Below are 25,256 nucleotides of genomic sequence, written 5' to 3' on the forward strand. Positions count from 1 at the left end.
TAAATGTGCCTGCCTCCATCCTTTCCCTTCAGACAGTGCTGTGGTGCAGGAGGGAGAGACACAGGGAGCGCTAGGGAGAGCGGCTGCTGGAAAACCTCTGGAACAGGAAGACACTGCAATCCCTCAGCCTTCTTTCCCTCCCTCCCTCTGTGGCTTCTCTGCCTGTACCTTCTCCTCCGAGCTTCCCTCCTGTTCTCCCTGCCGCTTGCTGTGACCAGGCACAGTGGATGTGAGATGGGTTGTGGCAACTCCTCGGCCACCAGCACCTCTGGAGGAGGTGAGTGTGCCAGCACTGTGCCTCTGTGTGCGCGTGTGTCTTTGTGTGAGTGTGGACAGCACAGGGAAAGGCTCTGACCTCCCGTAATTACTGGGGCTCACAAGGGGGTGGAGAGCAGAGGAATGCAGTGGGAAGAAAAAGTTGAAAGCTTCACTGAACCTGGATCAGCTGAGTGATCTGGTCTTCTTTAGAGAGAGCAGTGCGAGGGCATGGATATTATAGCTATTCCGTCTGTCACCAAACCTGGGTCCATCATTGTCATGTTCTGATTAGATATAAAGGTCCCAGAGAAGGGGCTCTGGGCTGCAGAGTTTGACTGGCACATCTCTCTCTGCTCATACATACGGCAGGATTTTTATCGTAATGTACCTGATTATATTCTTGGGTGTCCTCTTTGTGGCAGAGGAGTTTTTAAAGTAACCATCGATCATCAGACTTAAGTTGATGAGGATAAGACAAAAGCAGCAGGCCCAAGGTGTCCCCAGTCCTGCAGTGGGGAAAGGGAGCCTGATGTGCTTTTTAGCATTCTCTAAGAAACCTGGAGCCCATCCTGTGTGCACTGTCTGCATCTGGCAGTGTCAGGCGTGATAGTAAAATGACTCTAATCCTCAGGATGTGTGCTGGCAGACTCACTTTCCCCCAGCCTGTAATCCTCATGGCAGCTTATCATGGAGAGGGCTGTGTGGAGCTCCATCCTTTGAACTGATCAGAAACAACAGCAAGGGCTAATCACCAAGGAGCAGACTCTTTGTGTAATAACTGTTCAGGGTGCTCACTGAAGCAAGACATCACTTTCAGAAATCTCACATGCGATTCATACGATCAAGGGTGGCATTGGTTGTAAAAATCAATCAAGGTTTTTGCATATCAGTATTATAAACAGTGAATGAGGGCTGTGACAGTGATATGAGCCATTTCGTGTCTGAAATGTTTGGGGTATATCCTGAGTGTGACAGCATGAGTGAACATAAGGTGAGATGGACTGCTGGTAATCCCCTGTGCTGCTGCCCTTTTCCGATGACCTTGTCTGGTCTGGTGGAGGTGACCTGCCACCCTGCCCGTTGGTTTATATATTGTATATATGCACGCGGCTGTGTTTGCGTATTATGAAGTCTGAAGCAGGTAAATATAGCATCAACAATTATTAATGGTGTAAAGAGTTCATTGCTATGGTGAACACACTAAGAACGCCAGCAGCCGTGCCTTATCGTCTCCTATTGATAAGAGAGTCTCTGAGGTGTGTGAACAAGCTAAGCTTCACAAAGTAATTACCTGCCAATTAAAAGTCCATCCCAGATGTGCCCTGGGACCTGCTCTGGTTCCATCCTGTTGCTTTCAGCACACCTAGACATTGCCAGATATTTCCATGAGTGGCTGTGTGCGCAGCATATGCTCAAGGTGAGACTCCATGGGGTTGCGTTTCTTTCTCTTTAAGCTCCGGGCTCCGCGTGCTTAAGGGAGACAGCCTGCATCTGTGGCTGTCTCCTCAGCCGCTTTCCTTTTGTGAAGTTCAGTCTGAAATTAGACAGAGCTCATTGGATAATGCCTGAATAAGGCCTGCTAGGGCCAGTTCCTTTTCCTCTCTTGGTCTTCCAGACCAGCTTCAACTTGTTTGTGACCTTTGACTCTTTTTGCATGCATGGATGTCAAGCTGTTATGTGGTGGAGTCTTCAATTAAAGTAGGAAGCAGCCAGTCGGGTGCTCTGTGGAGAGCGTTTGGGTATCCCTGGAGACCTGCTGAATCCTTAGTTAAACTGTGGCAGGCCTGTACTGCTTAAAGAGCTTTTTCTTTTTCCCTTGAATAACAAGATTTTAACTGGACAAGCAAACTCAACAATGCACCATATATTGTGGAAATTCTACTGTGGACTGACCACTTGTGGCTTTGCATTGTGTGCTTCAAAACATTTCATGTCATTTAATTTGTATGAATTTATCACTTTATATGTGGCCAGAAATATGATAATTTTTTACTCAGAGAAATATATGTTAACCCACTGAGCAGGCATGCTTGAAATGGCTTAAAGGTTGGCTTGTATTCAAATAAAGCAAAATTTGAAAAAAAAATTATGTTTATATTTATATTATTTCAAGAAATGTTAACATTGAGTGCCATCTGTTGCATCCACGTGATCAATTTTTCTTTCCTTTTGTGCAGGTCCAGCCGACGCTTCGAAAGACGTGTAAGTATCACAGGGATTACTGTGGCTGTACAAGCAGGGCTCTAACATGATAGTACTGGAGCAAAACACAAAGTAGGTGCTGCTTCAGCAAATGTGTGTAAACGGAATATCAGGTTTATATGCCTGCCTCTGAATGTACACTGAGATCAGGTCTGCCCCCACAGGCAGCACACGGATACCGTATATTCTTCCTTGCTTTCAGTACTGTACCCATAGTAAGGGCACCTTCTCATTTCTACAGAGTAGAATGTAGACATGCCTGGCCTCAATCAATCAATGGCAAGAGGACGTATGGATAAAAAGTGTATTTTTCACTTTCACACAGCCATTGAAAACTATTTAGCTGGGGGTGGGGTTGGGGGGGGGGATTTCCAGCCCTTTCAAGGTAGGAAGGCATGCAGAGCTGTGTGTGCAGGAGGTGAAGCCCCTTCAAAACAATTCCCAGAATCCTTCAGCCAGTCAAAGGCCAAAGCATGCACTTGCAGATAAACATCCCATCAAGTCCACTGCTCAGAAAGGATCACAACAGGACTGCTGATCCTGGGTCAGCCAGCGCTGATTAGACAGCTTTTCTGAGCTCAGCACAATCATAGCTTTCAGATTCCTGGCTCAGACATAACAACCCCCCTCCAGACAGTCAGTCATCTACACACGCAGTGACAATGTGTACTCACAGAACCTGACAACATATAGCACAGGACACTGTATCTCATTGTATCACTGGATCTGTCACCTCATTTTACTGTGTACTGGCCTTCTAATGCTGTTGCAGACATTTCGGGCAAGAAAAAGGTTCCCATTTTTTAATAGTACCTCTAGCAAATGTGAACACTGTCATTCAAAATCTGATAAATACAAGCATGAGGTGTGGGTGTGTCTAAAAATGGAATCATTTAATTGGCCAGCCTTACAGTCTTTACAGTCAGGGATTGGCAGATTTTGACAATTCTACATCAGCGCTACTCTATTGAAAAGCTCAGAATGAACATGATTTTAGACAACCTGCTGCCATTTCAGATGTAATATAAAATGTTACCTTCAGCAAGTGTTCATGTTACAGAAAGTATTGTGACAAAGTGATACTGGGTGACAACAGACAACACAAGCCACAGAAGCAGTGCTAGACCTGATTATATGAAAACAGTGTGAAATAGGCAACAGGCAATACAGGCAATACATAGTGATTATTAAATCATGCTAGGACATATGGATCTTCAGAGACATGAGATGAGTAAGGTACACTTAAAAACCCAGCTGGTAATGACATTGTAACAGAATGCAGAAATACACAAGGTCTTTTTCACTACCCCAGTCCATCTTCAACAGGAAATCTCTCCTTTGAGCTTGCAGTCATTTATCTGTGAAGTCTGAAATAGCCCCGGTAATCCACTGCAGGCTGAAGCAGCACTGAATGGGGTGATGCTACCATTGAGTCAGTGAGAATAAATGTTCCACACAAAGGCTTTGTATCTTTGCACTGCAAATGAGGAACACTCCACATCTCACTTGAAGGCCACAATCTACCGTGATACACGCCGTCTCCTTCTAGAGACACAACATAGCCTGAATTGACAGTCACTGGTTTAGATATAGGATTGAGTGAGCAGGCAGAACTTTAGCACACCCCAGTCATGCATCCTGTATGAAAGCCTGTGCCTCCTCAGTATTCTATGCCTGGAAAAACAGTGTCTTTCACTGCACTGTATTTACTTAGGAGGCAGGATATGTAAGCTACTTGCAGCAGTGAGTGACTAGCCTCTCTCCCTTGCCTTCACTTGTAGTGACTTTCCTCCCAGTTTTTCCCTCCCTGTTTGTGGCAGGCTCAGAGCCAATCAAACACAGTCATCTGCTCTGCTGAGGAGGCTCTTCTGTGTATTCCCATTAAGTAGCTGGAGATGGCTGTTCCTCTTTGTGTGAGCTGTGTGAGGTGTTCACTGGTGCCTGCGCTTTGTGCTGTGTAAACGCCCTGTGCAGCAGCTGAGGGGCACTGATCTGTGACGTTTATTGCACACAGGACAGAGGAGGCTTCGCCAGACGATGAGAAACGAAGGTACCAAGCATTTCCGCTGTCTCCACTCTCACTGTCTTACACCTCTATCAGACCACATTCGTGCTCGCTGTTTTAGCATCTTCCCTGTCTTTGTATGGTTAATTAAAGTCATTGTTTAAAGAAATGTAACACAAACTCTGGGGCCTGTCATCCAGTCCTCCCTCATCTACTGTTCTGTAGACCCCAGAGCAGCTGGGCCCATGGAAACATATTCTTGCATTTATATTCTGGGCAGAGCACTGCGAAGTTGTGCTGTTTGACCTCAAGGTTTCAAGGGAAGGTGATTGATTACCATCTCTAAAATGCTTTCATACATTTCATTTGCATATAGTGGCAGAGGCCTTAGCCAGTGTAATACATCAAACAGGATTAGAACTGGCTGCCTTCACAAATACTTAACAGCTGCGTCTTGTATTAACTGTCATTTACTGAGCGTGCGTGTGTGTGTGAAAGAGAGGGAGAGCGTGTGTGTGTGAAAGAGCAGGAGAGCGTGTGTGTGTGAAAGAGAAGGAGAGCGTGTGTGTGAAAGAGAGGGAGAGAGTGTGTGTGTGAAAGAGAAGGAGGGCGTGTGTGTGTGAAAGAGAAGGAGAGCGTGTGTGTGTGAAAGAGAGGGAGAGCGTGTGTGTGTGAAAGAGAGGGAGAGCGTGTGTGTGTGAAAGAGAGGGAGAGCGTGTGTGTGTGAAAGAGAAGGAGGGCGTGTGTGTGAAAGAGAGGGAGAGCGTGTGTGTGTGAAAGAGAAGGAGGGCGTGTGTGTGAAAGAGAGGGAGAGAGTGTGTGTGTGAAAGAGAAGGAGGGCGTGTGTGTGAAAGAGGGAGAGCGTGTGTGTGTGAAAGAGAAGGAGGGCGTGTGTGTGAAAGAGAGGGAGAGCGTGTGTGTGTGAAAGAGAAGGAGGGCGTGTGTGTGTGAAAGAGAAGGAGAGTGTGTGTGTGTGAAAAAGAGGGAGAGAGTGTGTGTGTGAAAGAGAGGGAGAGCGTGTGTGTGTGAAAGAGAGGGAGAGCGTGTGTGTGTGAAAGAGAGGGAGAGCGTGTGTGTGTGAAAGACGGAGAGGGATGAGATCCTTCCCCCAGCGTATGCCTCACCATGCGCTGTGCCCCTCCACAGGAACTACGGCGGTGTGTATGTGGGTCTACCTGCCGACCTGACCAGCGTCGCTGCCAGCCAGTCCAAGACAACGCACAAAGGTATGGTGAGAGACTGACCTCATCACCTCACTCTCCAGGACCATCATTACAGTTCCACTCTCCTTACATAATCACATCCTACAGTCGCCTTTGTGAAGTTAAAAGGTCATTCAGCAAGAGAAGGTCTGGGTGGAGTTAATGTTTGAGGGCTTATTGAGAGCTGAAAATCCTCTGAATGTCATGCTTTGAATGGGAAACCTGCTGTAAACAGGCAGACTCTCCTAGGAATCCCACCTCTCACTCATTCATAGTGATATTAGTTAAAGGCCAATCAGATTTGGGGAACAGCCACCGGACGCCTGCCACGTGCAATCACAGAGTAAAGCCCTAGGCTATGATTGATCTGTACATTGATCTGCAGCTCTTGGTGTGCCGAAAACCTAAGAGTTGTGAGGCTTTTATTTTGAAAAGCTAGAGGAAAGAGCATGCGTGTGATGGCCCCTGTGTGAAGCTGAGTGAACAGCAGGGGATCAGGTTAGCTCCAGGGGTAAACAGTGGCGGGAGGATGGACTGGCTCTGCTTGGCTCATTCTCCCTCACATAATTCAGGCGCTGCAGGCCTCTGTCACTGTCTACCTGCTAATCACTCCGCACGGCATGCATTTGTGTGGGTTTATCTGAATAATGGGGTATTGTTTGCAACTATCACTGTGTGGCATGAGTCTGAATTAACAGCATATGAGAGCTCATGTGTGTTCTCTAATCATTAATCTGTGTATCAAGCTACCCTATTCCTATTCTAATGGAATCAATCATCTAATGGCTGCTTGCTACAGCAGACCCCTGCTTTTCAACTGTTATTGACATGTGCTTTTGTGCTGGGCCGCCCTGGGGAAGCACAGAGAGGGAGGATGTAAATGTGATGGATGAAGGTGTGATCTGGCTCTTCCTGAATGATCGTGTCATGGCATGCAGATGGCAGCGGTGACGATCCTTGGCATCTGACGATATGCCCACCTAAACCAAATACTGCATAATACATGCATGCGTGTTTGGGTGTCTACAAATTATGCTTCCATAAAAAGAAAAGTGCCCCTGTAGGCATATCAAAGAACCGTATCAAATAATGCTTCAGCCTGCATCGTGACACGACTAGTAACTAAATGCCAAAAATAGATGGATTGATTCTCCTGTGACAAACACCCCTTAAACAAGCCTCCGATATATCCTCTATTTGTGTTACGTGATTAGTTATGCTTTATGTAACTGTCCTGACTGAAAGAGCAGCACACAGAGCCAGAAGACATTAAGAGGTGTGGATTGCTTCCCTTATCCTGTGTCTTTCTAAAGCATTTGACTTTTTTTCTGTGCTGTCGCTGCAAAGATTTCACACTGATGGGAAATTGCACAACGACAAGGAAAATGCCTGTGATGTTCTGAACGCGCTGTGCTTTCTCATGAGTGCTTATTCATTAAAAAGCCAAGGAGAGTCTTGCATAAGAGAACTGATGCAGAGACTGCCTGCACGTTCCAAACAGTGTCGGGGGGCACTGGGGGTCACTGGTTCTCCCCATCGGTTCCTCCTCTTTGACTGAGATGCAGAAGACAGCACCACACGGTGGCCAATGACGCACACTGCATCAATATGACCAGGTCTGTCCCTAAGGGGGTGGGGGCTGCACAGTGCCCTGCTGCATTAGACTGAGGCATAGGAGGCCCAGAGGAGCAATGACTCAGCTGCTGCCCAGAGACCAGGGACTTCACTCAACCCAAAGCAGATAGATGAAGGAGCAGACATCTACCATCATTCTGAACAAGGTCCCAGCTCATGATGTGCTGTCACATAAGAACCAATGCCCACACGGTGCAGAGACAGAGACAGAGACAGAGGCAGCACCGCCATCCCTCGGCCCTTATGTGTGCACTCAAGCCCTGAGGAAGAGTAGTGCGTCGGTGTGCGACATCACAGGGCAGATCCAGCTTCATCTGGCCTCCCCAGCCATGACAGGGCCGTAGAAGCAGGGTGCATCTGTTTCGGTATTTCCAGAAAATAGCTGGTTAAAAATCACTGTATGGGTTATTCATGAGAACGCTGTTAAAAACATATGCGGTGTGAAAATGGGTCGGAGAAGCAGAAGGGAAAGAAGCCTTCTTGCTGTTCAGGGTGTGTGGAACCAGCCTTATAGGGGTGAGTACAGGAGGCCAGCTGCTAATAATTGGTAATGCCAGAGACCGCAGGGACCCAGGGGGTCAGGTGCTAAGCGCTGCCGCAGGGTGCCTGCATAATGAGTACTCCTAATGAAGCCGCAGGAGCTGGGAGAGAGGAGCCCCCTCAGGGCCTCCATGAATTTACTGATCACTCAGCACTGAGACTGCACATGCTCAGTACAGGACTCTGCTCCCCAGACAGCAGGTGATCTGCTTATGTAAGCTCAGAAAACACACACACACACACCTGAACAGGAGGCGTGTGGCTCTGTGTCAGGACTGCATTATCCAATCTGAACCCTGTGTGGGTGGAGTATTTATTGATGATTTAGTTCCACTCCTGAGTTCTGGTAATGCTGATCTGAATGCTTTTCCTCTGGCTGTTGATAAAGTAAATAAGAGCACAGTTGCAATTCAATATACTTTGCGTGTGTCCTCAAACCTATTTTCCTCTTCAACAGACTAACAAAAGTGGTGACAAACAAGACCCTTACTGTATGTACCAACAGGTATGGTTTATGATATTTTTGAACCAACTGCTGACATGTTCCCTTCGCTGCTCAAAGTACAAATATTTAAGGTGAATTTAATTAGATATTTCATGAACTGCTGTGCATATTGATACCATGAGCATCAATGATCTTTATTGAAAGATAGAATTTATCAGTTTCACAGTGTCTTTTATGTGTTCTTGACCAGGCAATGTTTTTTTAGGCTGCTCCATGTGATCCTAGGACGGAGGAGCTTTCTTACAGACAGATAAAATGTCTGTATTCAGGCTGTAGCCCGCTGGGTCATGAGGACAATGGCCTGTCAACACATACATAAACTACAGGGCTTCAGTTACACAATACGGGCGCAGCTAAATACTATGTGACAGACCCAACCACGGCCGAGCCCAGCACTCTATCACACGCTGTACACTGAGAGACACAATAAAGGACACGGCATTACCTGTCTATTCTGGGAGACATCAGGATGTTTGTGAGCACAGAAAACGACCCTTTGGGATCTCAGTCTCAACCGTGAGGAGTAAAGACCCGACCAACCATCAGGTGTTTGCAGTAGATGACGTCAAGATGGGCTTGAGGAAAGCCAGAGCAGATTGTCTCTAATCTACACGGAGACGCACAGGGCAGACTCATCTCTCTCAATGACCAGGGAACCAGACCCAGTGCATGCAGATGGAACATCAGCCTTGGAGGCTTTTTCACTCAGGATCACATGTCACATGACAGAGGTGAAGGAACACAAAATCAATTATTGACCTACAGGATCTGAAGTGACGGTACATGTATTTTTTGTCCTAAAATCCATGTCCAGTTAAATGGCTCTGTGAAATGTTGTTTCATTATCTACCCTTTATGCAACCAAAGATCAAACAAGGGAAACATGTAGTCCCAACGATGGATAGTGATGAGGACACGCCTCGTTTTAATTGGTTACCCACGGCCTCTGGGCCACCGTTAGGAACAGCACCCTGCTGAGTGGTGTAGGTGGAAAAACACACACACAAAAGGTGATGAAAAATTGGTTATCATATAGTGTCCCTATAATATAAAAGGACCCAATACAAGATTGCAGTCATTGACTGGTGACCATGTTCCTGCCATAATACTGTATTTAATGTTAATGCTTCTATGTTTAATTTTTTTTTCCTAAAAATGAGTCCATGCTAAACCTGTATTTCAGTGAGAACTGACTAAACTGAAGTCTAGTCTGTGGAAATGGGGCAAGGTAACGCATTCTGTACGTCAGTAGTTGCTACTGATGGTGCCTCCATTTATTTTCTTTTATTTATTAATTTGAAGTTTTATTTTTATGATGATTCACTGTCTACTGTATGTGTGTGTACATTGACAACGAACTGACGTCACACAGTTGCCATCTGCTACGCTAAAATGCCTTATCGATATTTTTATAGCACTAAGCTGTACAGCATTTTGAATTTTGTAAATATTTTCTCCAAACCTCAACCCCATAACTAACAGGGTATACACAGAAACACAGAGATTTATTATTTTAGATGATATCCTGGATTTAAAAATGAAGTGCAACACTTTGGCACTAACTTATACTATTAGTGGAAACTAAGTGAAAAACAAGCGAAATACCCCTGTAACCCAAGGTGGTGTTGTCACTAAAGGCTTTTCACATGTGGCATCTGAGTTCTAGACACACATGACATTCTGAGCCACAGTTCCCAGCATGCAAACACACCACTCAGAATCGCTTAATTCCAGTGAGCTCTAAGCTCACTGAAGGCAGATTCCTTGTTGTTTATACTCACTTATTGGCTTTGTATTTACGTACTATTCTAATACTTTAAACTCTGCTTTAAAGTCAAGATATAGTTAATTCAACACTTTCCCTGGGGCCATTCTACAATGCTTGTGAACTTTTTCCCGAAGAGTTCAATTTACATATTACATTTGCATTTACATTTATTCATTTGGCAGACACTTTTATCCAACGCGACTTACAAGTGAGGTACGATACAACACAAGCAAAAAGCCATATAAGGAGTCAATTTGAGCTCAAGTTCCAGTTACATATGTATGACAAATTACGACTGTATAGTAAACTAATGATACTGTTTTAGGAGACCGAGAGAAGAGGCATAGATGCCCTTTAATTCATGAGTAATTGGATTTCTTCAAGACAAAGGTTTGTGGTTCTCAGAGAAAATGAGGACTTTGAGAACAGAACACTCTTTCACAGACAGATATTCATCATCAGCTCTCTCTGTCACTGAGACACTCCTACTGCGCTCCTGTACATCCACGCTGCTGTTACTGACCTGCAGATTGCTAAGGGTGTGGAGCCTTCACATTACTATTTCCTCATCCGCTCAGTGTCCTATAGTTCTAGTCATGAACTTTACACAAGGGCTCATTTAAAACAGAAAAAGAATGTTCCAGAAGAAAAATGTCCCTTTGCTGGAATGTGGTAGACCATAGCAAATTCATTCAAGAATGAACAGAACCTGGACTGCAGAATCAAAACCAATGGGCCCAGGCGCCGACATTCATATTCACCTTCCTTTCCTGTCAGCTGCTTTGTCCTGAAAGTGTCTTAATGAAGATAATCAGCCTCAGAAAGCTCCGGACCAAGGCAATACGAACCTATTATTGTTCTGAATGCACTGCTTCTGTGTTCCTGACTATGCTTCTAGGCTAGTGTACAACATGGCCACTATGTTTACACCATGTGGGTTACAAGACATGCTCTTTGCTTGGCTGACTTGGTGGCACAGACGGATGAGAGGGAAAAACGCCTTAAAAGGCAAAGTCCTGCAGACAAGTGGACAAAAAGATGGCCTTCCAAAAAGGATGGCCAAAACTCCCATGATGTCACCAACGTATCTGTATGTTGTGTGACTGAGGTTGGTTACTGTCATCTCGTCTGTTGAGTAGTTATTGAGGTCCTGTTTTAGTGTAGCCAAAGCTCTGTTCTTAGGGTTGTTGTTCTAGATAAATAGAGTAATGCTGAAAATGCTCCCGTTGTTAGTGCCTGTATAGGAACACAGGTATATCTCCAGGTCTGCCTCTTTATGTCAGGCTTCAAACTAGAAAATCCATAGCTTCATGTGAATACACTTCTTCTCACTCATTCCCCACTCATTTAAATGCACAGAGATGCTGTCTTTCATATAGTGTTGCCTAGTCACTTGTGAAGGACTTGGAGGAACTGTCCAAGTCAAGTAGAAATATCGGTGGATCCACATGTTAGTAGTACTTCTGAATAGGTTAAAAAGTGTATTGTGCATAACTGAACAAATGCAATATCTGGTGAGACATTATTAGTTCAACTAGATTTAAAATGAAGGAAAATCCACTGAATAAAACGTCATTTGTACATTTGAATTGTTTCAGGATGTGATTCAAAGATGTCAGGTACTGTATCACAGCTTTTCACAGAAAGGCAATTTCATTGAATACAAGGATTTCTCATGAAGCTAAATAGTTTAAGGATTGTGATTAGATTAAATTTCAAACTTTAACTGTCTAGATACCAATATATTTATGAATAAAGTATTTTACATGATCTACGTGTGGCTACTTTATTAATGGTGGTGAAGCTGAGTAGGTTGTTATCAAGTCAAGGAGCCCAAGATGATAGCCAGGCTATACATATACACATGAATGCACTTACATACAGACATACACACGTTAAAAGAAAATGTTCTCAGCAAACCCTAATTTTGTCTTTGACCGCTCCATAACCTGTGTACCCCAGTGAACACCACTGTGCTCCCAGGTAATCACAGCTGGATGCTCTGAGCGTGGCAACGGACTGAATCAACCTGACTGTACCAAACACTAAAAAGGCAATCTCTTTACTACTGACAGCAGTGGTCTTGTACAGAGTTCACTGCAGGACAGCCCTGTGTTGAGGGAGCTGATGGAAAGTGAAGGACTGAAGAACTAAAGTGCTTTGCTCACCTGCAGTAACTCACTCAGCACTGCTGCTGGAGGTCAGGAGCTGAGAGAGTGTAGAGGAAATGGAAGAGTTCAGGAGGTTTAATGGTGCTGTGATAAAGAGCTCCCTCTGTTTCTCTGACATCAACTGGCAGCCAGACAGAAAAACCACTCGCTGCCCCGTAGCCTTTAAAGGGGGGTACTTCTGCAGAACAACAGGGAATTCTAGCAGGTCGACCACCGCATCCCTAGATGGCAAAGGACATTTTCCTGCCAACAGAACTTCTATGTCACGGTGAGTACATCCAGAATCAGGCCCAGAATTCATTTCTCACTTACATTTTACTGACTTACAGTACTGACGTGAGTACAGAAGCTGAAAGCTTTTGTGGAAATGGTAGAATGGAACAGGGTGAAGCAGGATGACAGCTGCAGTGGTGAAGTGTCATTATAAAAAGCAGGAAACCTGAGCCACTCTGAGACACCGTGCAGGTGTGCCTTTTACAACAGGAACTCACAGCACTGACATGGACACAGGTGACCTGGACTCGGGTTTATGAGGATGCACTGCAGGTAGGAAAGGGCTATAACTTCGACTGACCAGTAAGCTAGCTACAGTGGTTTTGAATGTGAAGCAAACTGCAATCAGTACCCAATGGAAGGAGACCAAGAGAAGTGAAATGTGGGAATACTCCAGGCAGCGCTCTGTATGAGCAGAAGTGGTCTGGTATCCCGTGCAGAGAAGCTGGCCAGCAGGGCACTACAGCTGTTTAGGCAGGACAGAACAAGGGGCTAGACTACAGAGCAGTCCAGAAGCCAGCGCAGAAGAACCTGCAAGACTAGTTGGATGTTGGAGATTGTCACAGAGGATGGCACTGAGGTGCTAAAAGGGACAGAGAGTAGAAGCATCCAGGGTTATGGTGAGGTCACGGACAGCTGAGAGCATTATCTGGATAGAGCGGGTCACTCTTGCAGAGTCCTCTGCTGGTTTCTCTACAGGTAAGCTGCTCAGCACACAGGGCTGGTTTTCAGGTACAGAACTGCAGCTGAAGGATGGAGAGCAGAGATACAGAGACAAAGCTCTGTCAATCCCAACTGCACTGCCTGTATGGCAACAGACTTTATGCCTAGGTGTAGGACTCTGCAGGGAAGAGTATCTGCTAAAGGTCACACACTTTGAGCTCCAAACATTACTTCTGTTTTAAGTTTCATCTGCACACAGAGGGGTCTGAAGTTCTCAACAGAAGCAGGTGTTTTCTTTAATTTGATTCATAGGACTCTTACAGCACAGCAGTCTTAGTCTAGGGGGAGTGAACTGAAAAATCAATAAGCATGCAAGAAATAAAATCATTTTGTTGATTGTCAGTTAGAATCAATTACTATTACAACTACAACTACCCGTAGAAGACAAAAAATTCAAGAGAAGATGTATTAGTCGTCCCAGAAGACACACAGGTATCTCATGGCAGGGCACAGTTGGCAACAAATTCTCCATTATTCTGAACAAAATGAAGCTGTTGAACTCTGCCAGGCCTGTCATTTGCTTGGCTTGTAAATAAGGAATCACATCAGTACACTAATGAGACACAAATACAATCTCCATGCTGCATTCTGCACCATTTCATTCTAATTTTTTGTTGTGCAGTGCTATTTGAAACACATTAATCCTTTTAAAAGACTATCAGCCAAAGGTAGGAATTACTTCAGAATGCTGTGGTGCAAGCACAGGCGTAGGGAGTCAGGTATAATTATTGCAATGCCAGCTTCCCCACTCTCAAGCATTTTGCAGTTCCATTTTGTGCCATTGGGTGTCAGCATTTGACAACACATGAGCTATTCCCTGGTTGCCAATATCTGTGATAATATGGCCTTTGTGATGTGTCAGAGAGCACACCAGCAGTGATGTGCATTAAAACCGAAATGCGTTGCACAATACCTGCACCATGGCTAATGTGGACCCCACAGTGCGCCTCCTAGCATAAACACAGGGCCGTAGCCAGTGGTTTAACAGTCCCTGATTAGTGGTAATCTTGGGCTGTCAGCTGGAAGGCAAGCTAAATGAGACTAGGCAGTGTGCTAATGGCAGAGAGAAACACTTCTGCCGTATGTGTACTGTAATCAAGCATGTGATCAGCCTGACCTGCTGCGGGACGGCTCTGAGTGAGGTCTCTATTGCCGGTGACCATCTTGATCAGGGCTACCATTTTGGTGTTGTCAGTTGTTAGTCTATAAGCTGCCGATGGACAAACGTGTCCTCAAAGGCCCAGAGCTGCCATCAGTTACAGGAAAGGTCTGGGCTAACCTACATATCTCACAACCTACATAGAACACTGCAGAGACAGGAGAAATTGGAGCATCTGTATTTAATATTCAGATTAAATTTAGTTTTCGGGTTGCTCATTCTTACAGACACTCGAGGAAAAAAGCATGAAAGTCAATGGAGAAAGAAAGCAGGTTAACCTAATAACCCAATTCTGAACATGGCACCACTGCTTATCTCCCCATTAGTGCATGATTAAATTGTTCATCTATCACTTGCATATTGAATTTCCCAGAGCTGGAGAGTGCATTATTTGAATATAGGGCACATCATTCTTTTTGAATTGACCACATCATCTGTGATGATGCTCTAAGTGTAAGCTCCAGCTCTGACATTCATCTGTGGGTGAATGCACGCACGCGCACACACACACACACACACACACACACACACACACATATGCGCACACACACAGTCAGAATATGTATACTAACTTCCATCTTGAGCAATTTTCCCATGATGCACGGTGCTGATCTCAGTGTCACAGACGAATATATCAGACACTGGTGCCTGGATTGGCTTACTTCTGAAGAGACTAGAGATTCCTGGGTGCATTGCAAGGCCTCCCACCCTTTTAATTCCTGAGATGCCACTAGAGGCCACAGCAGCTTTGCTGTCCTTGTGAAGACACACTGCACCCCTGAAGCTCAGGGATGGGGGGGCAGGCGCCCCCCCCTCCGGCCCGGGGAGGCCTTTTCCAGCTCCGTGCCGAGTCGCGGTCCATGTGCTTCCCATTACGGAAGAGGCGGTCCTGCAACATGTGGTTCTGTTTAGAGCAGGTGAAACAATGTAGGAAAACAGATCCGTCATCCTCTGCATTCCAGGCCCCAGTGAGAACAGATCTAAATCATAGCCAGCTAATCCTCCGGGAGGCTGCCGGTGCGACGGCTCCCCTTACAGGGACCCTATCGATGCTCTCCAGCCACTTCAAAGCGCCACGGGGGCCCTGCAGCCCTCCCGCTATCACTGTTATCATGCCTGTTATTGTTATTGCTCTTCCTCTTGCAAACTCTGTTATGGTTTCCACCGGGGAATCCACAGGCTATTCCCATTACAGCCCCCTGCGTCTGAGGCATCCAGGTGTTTCTGCTACAACATCTTAGGAAACGTTTAATTTGATTTGGGGGGACAGGGGTTGTTTTATACTCCTGAAAGTACCTTACGGAAGCAGCCTTTGGCCAGTGACTTCCTCCCCGTACATCCAGGCAAGCTCCTCATCTTCCCAGTACCTAGATGAACCAATCGTCCTCATAAAGCCTACAGGTGATGAGGAGCTCCCTGGTTCACTCTGCTCATACAGCTGCTCCTAACATTAGGAAAGAGTGGTGGTCAGTATAAAGACTTGAAGATTCCTCCTGACAGCAGACATGGATTTAGGGCAGTAAACGGCAGACTGATAGGTGCCCTGCTTCTCAACATGACTCAAAAGCAATTCTGTTCTCAATAACCCTGGAATGCGCACAATAAAGTGAGTGAAATGAAACAAAGGAGCATTATTTTTAGCAGAGGGCAGCGGTGATCGATTGGGAGCAGATTCCTGGGCGGCTCGCGGGCTGCCAAGCGCACGCTTGCATCGGTGCCCCACTGAACTCTGGGTTATTTCTGAGCGAGTCCTTTTTCCTCATGCATGCAGCCGTGATTAGCGCCGCTCGCACACTGTTTGAGCGGCTAACCTTTTCCGTATGTCGAAGCAGGGTAATGAGAAACGCAAAGACAGTTTAGAGTCGTTTGAGGGACGCCCTGCCAAAACCGAGCGGGCCTCTTTGTTGGAAGTGTGGCAGCTGAGTCTCCGTCCGCCTCGCAGCCATGTCTCCCTCGGACAGCTCCAGCTTTTTATGTTTATGCAGAACCAGAAATTAAAGTTAACATCCATTTGCTCTCCAGTCCATTTTCTATTTAAGCAAATGAACGAGAGGAATGTGCCTCCTTCCTGAAAACACGATTTAAAACTGTTTTCATTGGTTCTTTTCAACCTGTCATTTTTTTCTACCCTCTTTTCCTTTCATTTTAAAACAAGCAGAGCATAGAGAGAGGCAATCATTTATCAAAAGCAACTTCCCGAAATGTATTTTTACAAAACCATGGATTTCTGTGAGCGTTGTCTGCTGATTGTAGTTAATATCAGGAAACAGAAGATTACAGGTCATTAGGGATTCATTCTAGGACTGATTACTGCAATTCTCTCTCGCTCCCGTTCCCCCTCTCCCTCTAATCTATGGCCTTGTGCACCATTACAGCACAGAGTAAACTTTCACAGAGGGGTTCACTCTACTGTAGCAGCCGTCAAACTCAGGCTCTGTGGTCACTCCATCTCTCCACTCACTCTAAAGCAAAAGCAAGAGCAGGGGTGAACGCCCCCTGCAGTGCAAAGCACTGTGCAGCTTGCACAGGCCAGGCTGCCTGGCACTTTGAGTACTGATGGTAACACAGCTGGTGATCTGCTGAAAGAGCGGGCCCTTCGTTCCCCTGGTTCTGGTGGCGGCCCTCGCGGCGATGCAGCAGGCTGAGTGGAACGCTGCGGGGGGAACCACACGCCCTGGACCGCTCCGCCTCGCCCACAGTCTTCCGCCAGCAGGAAGTGGTCTACCTCTGCAGGAAGTGGGGCTCCTGGAGACTCAACAAGGCTAATCAGAGCTGCGGGCTGGCAGCTCTCCTGAGTCCCTCTCTTCACTCACTCATAAGGAACAAGGCCATTAACGAGCTAATGAGCTGCAAGTTACAATCTGATCAAACTGTAATCAGGGCTGTGGTATTTTTGCCCTTCATTGAATTATTAAGCAGGCAATAAATCAACATGTATTTACATTATCAAGATATGGGCTTCTGCATGAACCCCTTCCGTTGGGTGGGGGTCGGGGGTTGAGAAATGGCTTCCCTCCAGATGGAGGGGCCAGGAGCCATTACCCAATTTTTAGAAAGTCCCAACTTCAATGGGAGGTTCATCGAGGAGCATTTATTTGTGGGCTGTTTGACTTTCATCCCAATAAAGAGGCATGCATCGGATATGAGTCTGATAATCCCTCTAATTAGGCTCTGTTTGATACTGTGTAAACAATCAAGGTTTTAATCATCAGCAAGGAGGTGAATTTTGCTTTGTAGTCAAACCTCTTTATCATGGTCATAACACCAGTCATTCTATGTATACATATCACTTAATTCATTCATTGTGAGCTTCAGCGGAAAAACTTAACATCGTGAATATTAAAACAGCACAACTCAATCTTGGGACACCAGGTATCAATCAATCCAACCGTCAAAACACAGGATCCAGGGATTGTATTACTCCATTTCCCAAACAGTGTCTTAATGTCATGAGTGCTTTGTGTTTTCATTGTCTTTGATGTTGTCATTGAAACATCTGCATAATTAGCAAACCTCAATGTCCAATTAGTGTCTCCTGCTTTTAATTCTGTTGTTTCAGAGCAGAACATTACTTTTTTCATTGAGTTGAGTTTTTTTACAAATGTGTTTACAGGGTTTTGAATGAAGAAACTATTTCAAGTTGTGGTGTCTTTGGCACTTTGGCTATAATTTAGAGCAAAATAACGCTAAAGCTCTCCCACAAGTCCAATAAAAAGGAATGTTTTGTGTTTTATGCAAACAGAAGGTGCCACTGGGACATTTATTGGTCTAGATTCATGACCGACTCCGGTTCATTGATTGAAACGGTTACTTAAGACTAATCTGTGAACTCAGGGATGACTAACAGCCTTGCCATCCCAAAAACAAAACAACATGGATGTTCATGCCTGGTCCAGTTAAGCGAAGGCGCAGGAAAACAAACACGAGGACACGCGGTGAGGTGGCGAGCGCTGGGCCTGTAATTACTCTATTTTAGGAGCTGTAATGCCCGCTCTCTCCCTCCATAAAACTGAAGCTGCGCAGTGCTGTTTGAGGCATTCCTACAGCAGGCCGGCTGGCACAGGGTGCAGCGCTCCACACAAACACAGCAGCTAAGCCCCGCTGACACCGGGGTTCCTCTGCCTCTGCGTGGCAGTAAAAGGAAAATCCCAAACAAACAGCTATCGCTGACAGCTGCCCGAGCCGGGCTTTGTTTGGTGCTGAGGAGAAGGGGCAGATGAGAAGATTAGGGGTTATGTAAGATCAAAGATGCCAATGTGGTTTCCTACCGCCTGCACCGAGGGGCCGGCCAGTGAGCGCTGAGCTCATCCTCATTATGTGTGTCAGGGGAACAGCGTGTACCTGCAGCCTCCAGCCGGATCATGTCCCACTCTGCTCTTACAAACAGCTGAAGAGCCCCCGGGCAGGCTCACTCTGTGTGACTCCTGAGGTCAGGCCTCTGGCCTTTCGGAGCACACAGAGCCTAAGCCCTCATGCTCCACTCAGGTTTAAGGCTGCAGTGCTGAAGAGTGGCGCCTGATCACACCGCTACAGGACTCCTGCATTCCTGGGCTTCAGTTCACCACACATGTTTCAGTCTGAACCCAGACGGGATAAGTCGGTCTGCTGGGGCTGTACATGGCTGCGGTTGTTCTAGGACGGATAAAAATAGCTTGTGGTGTTGGTCTGCACATTGATGATGACGTCCCTAACTGATCAGAGATCGCATCCATTTTTCACCACACCGCACGCCTGACATCAGCATGGCAAAAATGTGGAGGGAAATAAATCTGTCCAGTGTAAATTCTGCTTTATTTCTAACTATATTTGGCAAGGGTGAGAAAGTGTCATAGCAACATGTGCCCTGTTTCAGTGAAGCTGTCGTCAGAGAGGACAGACGCCAGCACTGCTGCTGCTCCCCTGAGCAAAATACATAAGCCACATCTCACCGTCTTATCAATCATAACTCAAGCAGGCCGTGAAATTTCTGAACCCCCTTCCAAAAGCAGCCTACGCCCCGGCATTTGCGGAACGTGATGTTCGTGCAACCAGCCATCGGTACTTAATTCCACAGGTTTGGCACTACTGCAGTCTGGTGAGGGCGGAAGTGCACTTAAGCTTTTAAAGTATGACTCTTCCTCCTGGCCATTCCTCCCCTGCCTGCTGCTGCTCCCTGCTGTGCTGTACTGCAGACGGGCTCGCTCCTAATTAGCGGCCCATGCACTGACGGACCCGCTGTGACAGGCACCTGTGAGCTGCTGTTTGGGATATTAAAGACGCAGCATGCTTCATTCCACAGCCCTCTCCCCCTGCTCAGATAAGGCCTTGTTTTCGGCTGTCCCCTGCTGGGTGCTGACAGGTCAGCAGCGGACAGAGGCTGCTTATGTAACTCTCAGCGGCTGCTGCTTCGGCTTCTCAGCGCTCTGGGACCCCTGCTGGACTGGGTGCCTGTGAGAGAAGAGCAGCGGGGAGGCGTGTGCGTGAGCGTGTCTCTGACCGAGCAGGCCGGCCTGTTATTAGCCTCCCTGCCTGCTTATTACCGTGGTTACAGAGCCTGTGGCAGTACACCTGGGCACCTCCCCACCTGTTACAGCACCCCTCACCTTTACAGCAGGTTCAAAGCTTTAGGATTTACACTCTGTAGATGATGCTGGGCTGTGCAGATTGCTCACTGCCAGGCTTTATGGTGTTTTCACACCTGTAAACCAAACTGTGGCGATGCCTGCAGTGAGCCCTATGGGTTATGCAATCTTCTTCTAGAGACGGTAAACACCTCCTACGAATGGAGATGTCTGCTAGTCCAAACCTGCCCCTGGTTCTAGCATGATGGAATTTACCCAGGCTCTAATCACCACTGATGTGTTAAAATGCATATAACATCCATTGTGCACTGGAAGGTTACGAAAGCTTTTTATAGCACATCAGTCTCAAATTCTTTCAGGACAAAAGTCTTTGGGACATCATCTTTCATCAAAGAGTAGGAATCTACATCTGTATACTCCACAAATGTGAAATATGTTTTTACCCAGACACTGACTAAAGTCCCTGCTACATGTGACACGTTGACAGAATATGGAGAGAATATGGTTTCAACTTTCAACTCATGATAGGTGCCAGAGAGGTTGCTGGTGAAGCCCTTTTCCACTTTCATTGGTGAAGATGGCTCTATAAGTGGGACTTTTGCTGCAGTATGAATGGAGCTTAATATCACACCTCCACTGATGACGTCTGTGTGTAACAGTGTTCTTTTGTCTGCAGTGACCACTATGCTGAATGCTATGTGCCACTGTGCAGTCCCAGAGCACTGCTAACTCTGACACCAGAGTGAGAGAGGTGGAGGTTTGCAGACACTGAATGGAGGCAGTCAGAGGTGCAGCCAGAGCTTCCTGCCTCAGTATGGTGTTGTTGAGGAAGCAGCTCATTTCAGACACGTGGAGTGGGGATTTTTTTCTCCCTGCACAGCTCTGTTGGGTGTGCTTCCCAAAGGTTCCCTAGCACCACTCGTTCCCATGTTAACAAGAGGGAGGAATTTTTTTCATGCTATGAGACCTGTGGAGGTCCGGAGATGAATGATGTATTCACCCTGCTAAGCAGAGGCTACTCTCATAAACATTGCTCCTGATTCAGCAGTTAGCAAATGAAACGCATTCCGCTGGGTCCCATTCTCTCGGTTCGCAGTCTCCTGCTGATTTACATCTGTCTCTGCAGAGGCTGCTCAGCGCGAGAGGAGGAAGGCTGCTCAGCACGAGAGGGAAAGGGCTGCTCAGCACGAGAGGGAAAGGGCTGCTCAGCACGAGAGGAGAAGGGCTGCTCAGCGTGAGAGGGGAAAGGCTGCTCAGCACGAGAGGGGAAAGGCTGCTCAGCGCGAGAGGGGAAAGGCTGCTCAGCGCGAGAGGGAAACGGCTGCTCAGCACGAGAGGGAAAGGGCTGCTCAGCACGAGAGGGAAAGGGCTGCTCAGCACGAGAGGGAAAGGGCTGCTCAGCACGAGAGGGGAAAGGCTGCTCAGCACGAGAGGAGAAGGGCTGCTCAGCACAAGAGGGGAAGGGCTGCTCAGTGTGAGAGGAGGAAGGCTGCTCAGCACGAGAGGAGGAAGGCTGCTCAGCACGAGAGGAGAAGGGCTGCTCAGCGTGAGAGGGGAAAGGCTGCTCAGTGCGAGAGGGGAAAGGCTGCTCAGCAAGAGAGGGGAAGGGCTGCTCAGCACGAGAGGAGAAGGGCTGCTCAGTACGAGAGGGGAAAGGCTGCTCAGCGCGAGAGGGAAAGGCATGCAGCACCGGCCCCTGCAGGGGCCTCTCCTCATATATCATACATGTGGCACCTAAAAGTAGGTCAATAAAAGCAAGGCTAAGTTACTGCTCGCCTTCTCCCAGTGTGACTGCTCCACCGCTACAATGGAACATTTCACGGCCCGCTGGACTCGCCCCGTCTGCTCCGAAAACGACCGGGGGTTGAAAGCCCGGCTGTCCGGGGGACCGGAATGCGCTTGGCTCTCGCATGGCTGAGGTGCGGGGGGATCGGATGCCTGGAGGAGAGGAATTCAAACAAAGCGGAGGGGAGAAAAGTGAGTCGACGTGGGGAAGGCGAGAGCGCTGTGTGTGCATTCCTCTGCGATGAAGTCGAGCGGCAGCGATCCGCTCCACTGGCCCCCGTCTGAGGGAAACCTGGGTCTGGCCGCTCCAGCTCCACCTTCAGGCTACAGAAACACGCTGCTCACCCCCCACCTGCGTGGGGGCAGGGAGAGGGAGGGACTGCTGCTTTATTTAACTGTCACCACAAGCCCGGCCAAGTTTTTCAGCCCCCCAAAGAGCCTAATTTTAGTTCAAAAAAACATTTCAGATGAGGAGGGAGAGGCTGAGATGTTTGTTTCTGAACGGGGCCCAAACTGTGCCTCTTTTTACATTTTTCACGGCGTTTCTCTTATCCTGGGTGGTCATTAACAGGCATCGGGTTTCAGGAAGCTCTGATCACACACATTAGGTTTGTTACTTTGCCCACCCCCCACTGACACAGCTAGCAGGAGGCATTTTTAGTGAGTGTTTAGGTTTTAATGGGACAGCCTCTGTCTAACTATTTCACAGAGGCAGAGGTATAACACCAGTGGTATGCCCAGTTTGGGCAGAGTTCAGGACTGCTGCTTCACGCTCTTTAGTGGTCGCTGCAGAATGCAATGCTGCTGTATTTGTGCAGCACACTTCTGCAGCAGCGACATGTTTAGGGCTGAAGCTGCTGCTCTTTGTGACTCTGTCTCGCTGATGGTCCCATCTGAAAGGCAGGTCTGATCCAGGGATTTTGGCTGGGCCCTGCTTACCGTCTCCTGGCTGAAGGCAACTGTGGAAGTTTTGTATTTGGTTGGTTAATGGCAGAGATTCCTGAGTGGCAAAAGGTTTATTGTTGTAAGACAGGGGAGAGGGCTTACAGCTCGGGAAGGCATTTAGCTTTCTCCCTTTCCCTCTTGCAGCATGCTACATCTCACACACTCATGCAGCCTGCTTTCAGGATCTTTACAAAGTGAAAAACCTAATACTTTTATTGAACTCTGTTTTAATATATTACATTTTTTCTTGTGATTATTGGGTTTACCTTTGATTCAGGGTTTGAGAGCCAAACGATCAGGAGCAATATCAATCACTCTGAGCGTTGTAATCATCCGGCCGCAGAGTGCACCGAGCAGCTTTGACGTAAATTAAAAAGGCTGAAATTAATGTTGAATACCAAAAAGCTGACTGGCGGCCAAACAGGGGGGAATGGTGCGCTCCAAGAAACGTCTTACGGTATTCATCCAGACCTCTGTCAAACCATGGCACTAATTGCGTAATTTAGAATACCTATATCAGATGGTAATTGTAGGAGATCACCATTCTGTCCGTGCAATTTAGCTGACATTCGATTGGGCTGTGTAACTATAATAATTGCCCGCACATAATCTAAGTTTGTCATTTTGTTGGCTGTTGGACGGTTTCTCAGCGGGTGTCTGCCAGAAAAACAGCGTGGTACCGATAATGCAGGGAATTTCAGTGCAGTGTAACGGGTGAGACGGGAGGCTTGTGACATCTGCAGGGGTGCACACACCTCTCCGCCTCAGTGTGGGACCTTCTCTCTGCCCCCCCCCCCCCCCCCCCCCCCCCGCAGCTCTCCCCCATGCTTATCCTAAGGTTCCCTGGCGGCGTCCGAAGCTGCCAGACAGTGCTCGTGCCTGGTTAAACATGGCTGCTGGCTTTGATCACAGCTGATTGTTTTCAGGAGGCGGAAATGGCGGGTTGGCGGATTGGAGCCGTATCCCCCTGCTGGTCACGGCCGGTCAGACGTCTCCCCGCTCCCCTTTAATCTCTGCACCTGTGCTTGAGCAGCACTCTTTCATGTGACGGGTGTATAACTGAAAATACCGCCTTTCACAGACAAGGTTAAAGGTCTGTCTCTGATGGCAATCATAACCCACTAACATATGTCTGCTCCCGTGTTAAACAGACTTAATATTGGATGACACAGAGCATTACTGCATACAGGCAAATGGGTTTGTGTTGGTGCAACACAATCACACACTGCAATGTAAGTATAACTGTAGATTAAGAGGTTACCAAACACATATAGCACAGGACCACAATGTTTAAAAATTAGACTGGTATTCTGTAAACACCGATCTAATTACTTTAGGGTAAGAGCAACATATGCTGGAGCAGAGAAATAGTCACATTCTGTACTGACATTGATATTAATTTATCAAGGGAATTCTTCACAAGGGGCTAATTGCATTAGCGTACAGAACATGTGCAACAGCAACATATTGTATTGTTTGCCATATGGTTGCATAATGAGATTCATCTTTCAAATGAAGTAAATACAAGAATTGGCAAAATCTACATTGTTAATGAAGTTTTAATAAGCTGACAAACGATGTGAGCAAAAGGACTGGCAGGGAGTATGTAGCTTGCTATAACAATGAGCAGCACACCTCCAGTTTTCCTGTTTTCTCTGACACATACAGACATGGGAGAGGTCAGCAGACCAAAGCACAGCTTCTTCACCACTGTAGCCTCTGTTCGAGTCTACAGCTTCTGTTCTCATCGTTCATGAGCTGCTGCAGTACTGTTAGCTCTGTACTCTACCCTCGACCATGGGCAGTGATCCAGACGGTTTAGTGGTCCCCTAAGAGTGGTTATGGCGGGGGAGGGGGGGTTACTTCATTTACTGTTCAGATAGAATGTGAAGCAGGAGACGTACCGTCGAACAGTAAGAAGAACAAAAAAGTGCTGGAGTCTGCTCCAATTATGGTAAGTGGTCCACAGAGAAATGAGTGTTAGTAACGGCATTCATTAAAGATCTGCACTCAATGTTCTTCCACGAAGATAAGGCTACAGGAGTCAAACGTTGCAGCATATTGCCTTCATCAGTGAAACAGTGTTACTCTTCTGGCAACTATTCATACCTAACTCCTACGCATCACTGTGGGTGTGCAGGTTAATTACATCGTCAATCAGTGCCTTTGTTGTCGATAAGGTTATTAATACGTTTACCAACTCCAAATAGACATACCTTAAATATTTCCAACAGAAATGGACTGTTTTATATATCAATGCAACACTTTATTGATGCCGCAGTATATTGCTGGCTGTTCCCACACTGGCCATACCTTCCACTCCAGCAAGCAGTGCTGTAAAAAGCACAGATCTGACTCACGGTATAGAATACCTACAGCTCACTGTAACCCCCCTCTTGCTACTTTGTTCTACCTGTTCAGTCTGTTGCCGAGGGCAGGTTACTCATCAGACAGCAGCGGGATGCAGTAAGGAAGTAGAAGTGTGCGAGTTTGATTGCCAGGTGGAACAGCAACCGCTGTACTC

At 46.9% G+C, this 25,256-nt stretch overlaps 1 protein-coding gene across 3 annotated transcripts; it reads left to right on the forward strand.

Annotated features, from left to right (window-relative positions):
• The first annotated feature begins 4 nt into the window (after positions 1–4).
• Positions 5–10,309, forward strand: LOC118771757 (overexpressed in colon carcinoma 1 protein homolog). Of its 3 annotated transcripts, none has more exons than XM_036519777.1 (6): positions 5–277; positions 2,436–2,460; positions 4,475–4,510; positions 5,612–5,691; positions 8,300–8,347; positions 8,538–10,309. In XM_036519777.1, exons 1-5 carry the CDS (start codon positions 235–237, stop codon positions 8,302–8,304), a joined length of 189 nt encoding a protein of 62 aa, XP_036375670.1. In that variant the 5' UTR covers positions 5–234; the 3' UTR covers positions 8,305–8,347; positions 8,538–10,309. The 3 variants fall into 3 exon arrangements, with proteins under 3 accessions (XP_036375670.1, XP_036375669.1, XP_036375668.1); XM_036519776.1 differs by having other exon boundaries at positions 8,553–10,309; XM_036519775.1 differs by lacking the exons at positions 8,300–8,347; positions 8,538–10,309 and having other exon boundaries at positions 5,612–6,312.
• Positions 10,310–25,256: the final 14,947 nt, after the last annotated feature.

This window comes from Megalops cyprinoides, chromosome 25, assembly GCF_013368585.1.
Source record: "Megalops cyprinoides isolate fMegCyp1 chromosome 25, fMegCyp1.pri, whole genome shotgun sequence".
In the NCBI taxonomy this organism is placed as follows: Eukaryota; Metazoa; Chordata; class Actinopteri; order Elopiformes; family Megalopidae; genus Megalops; species Megalops cyprinoides.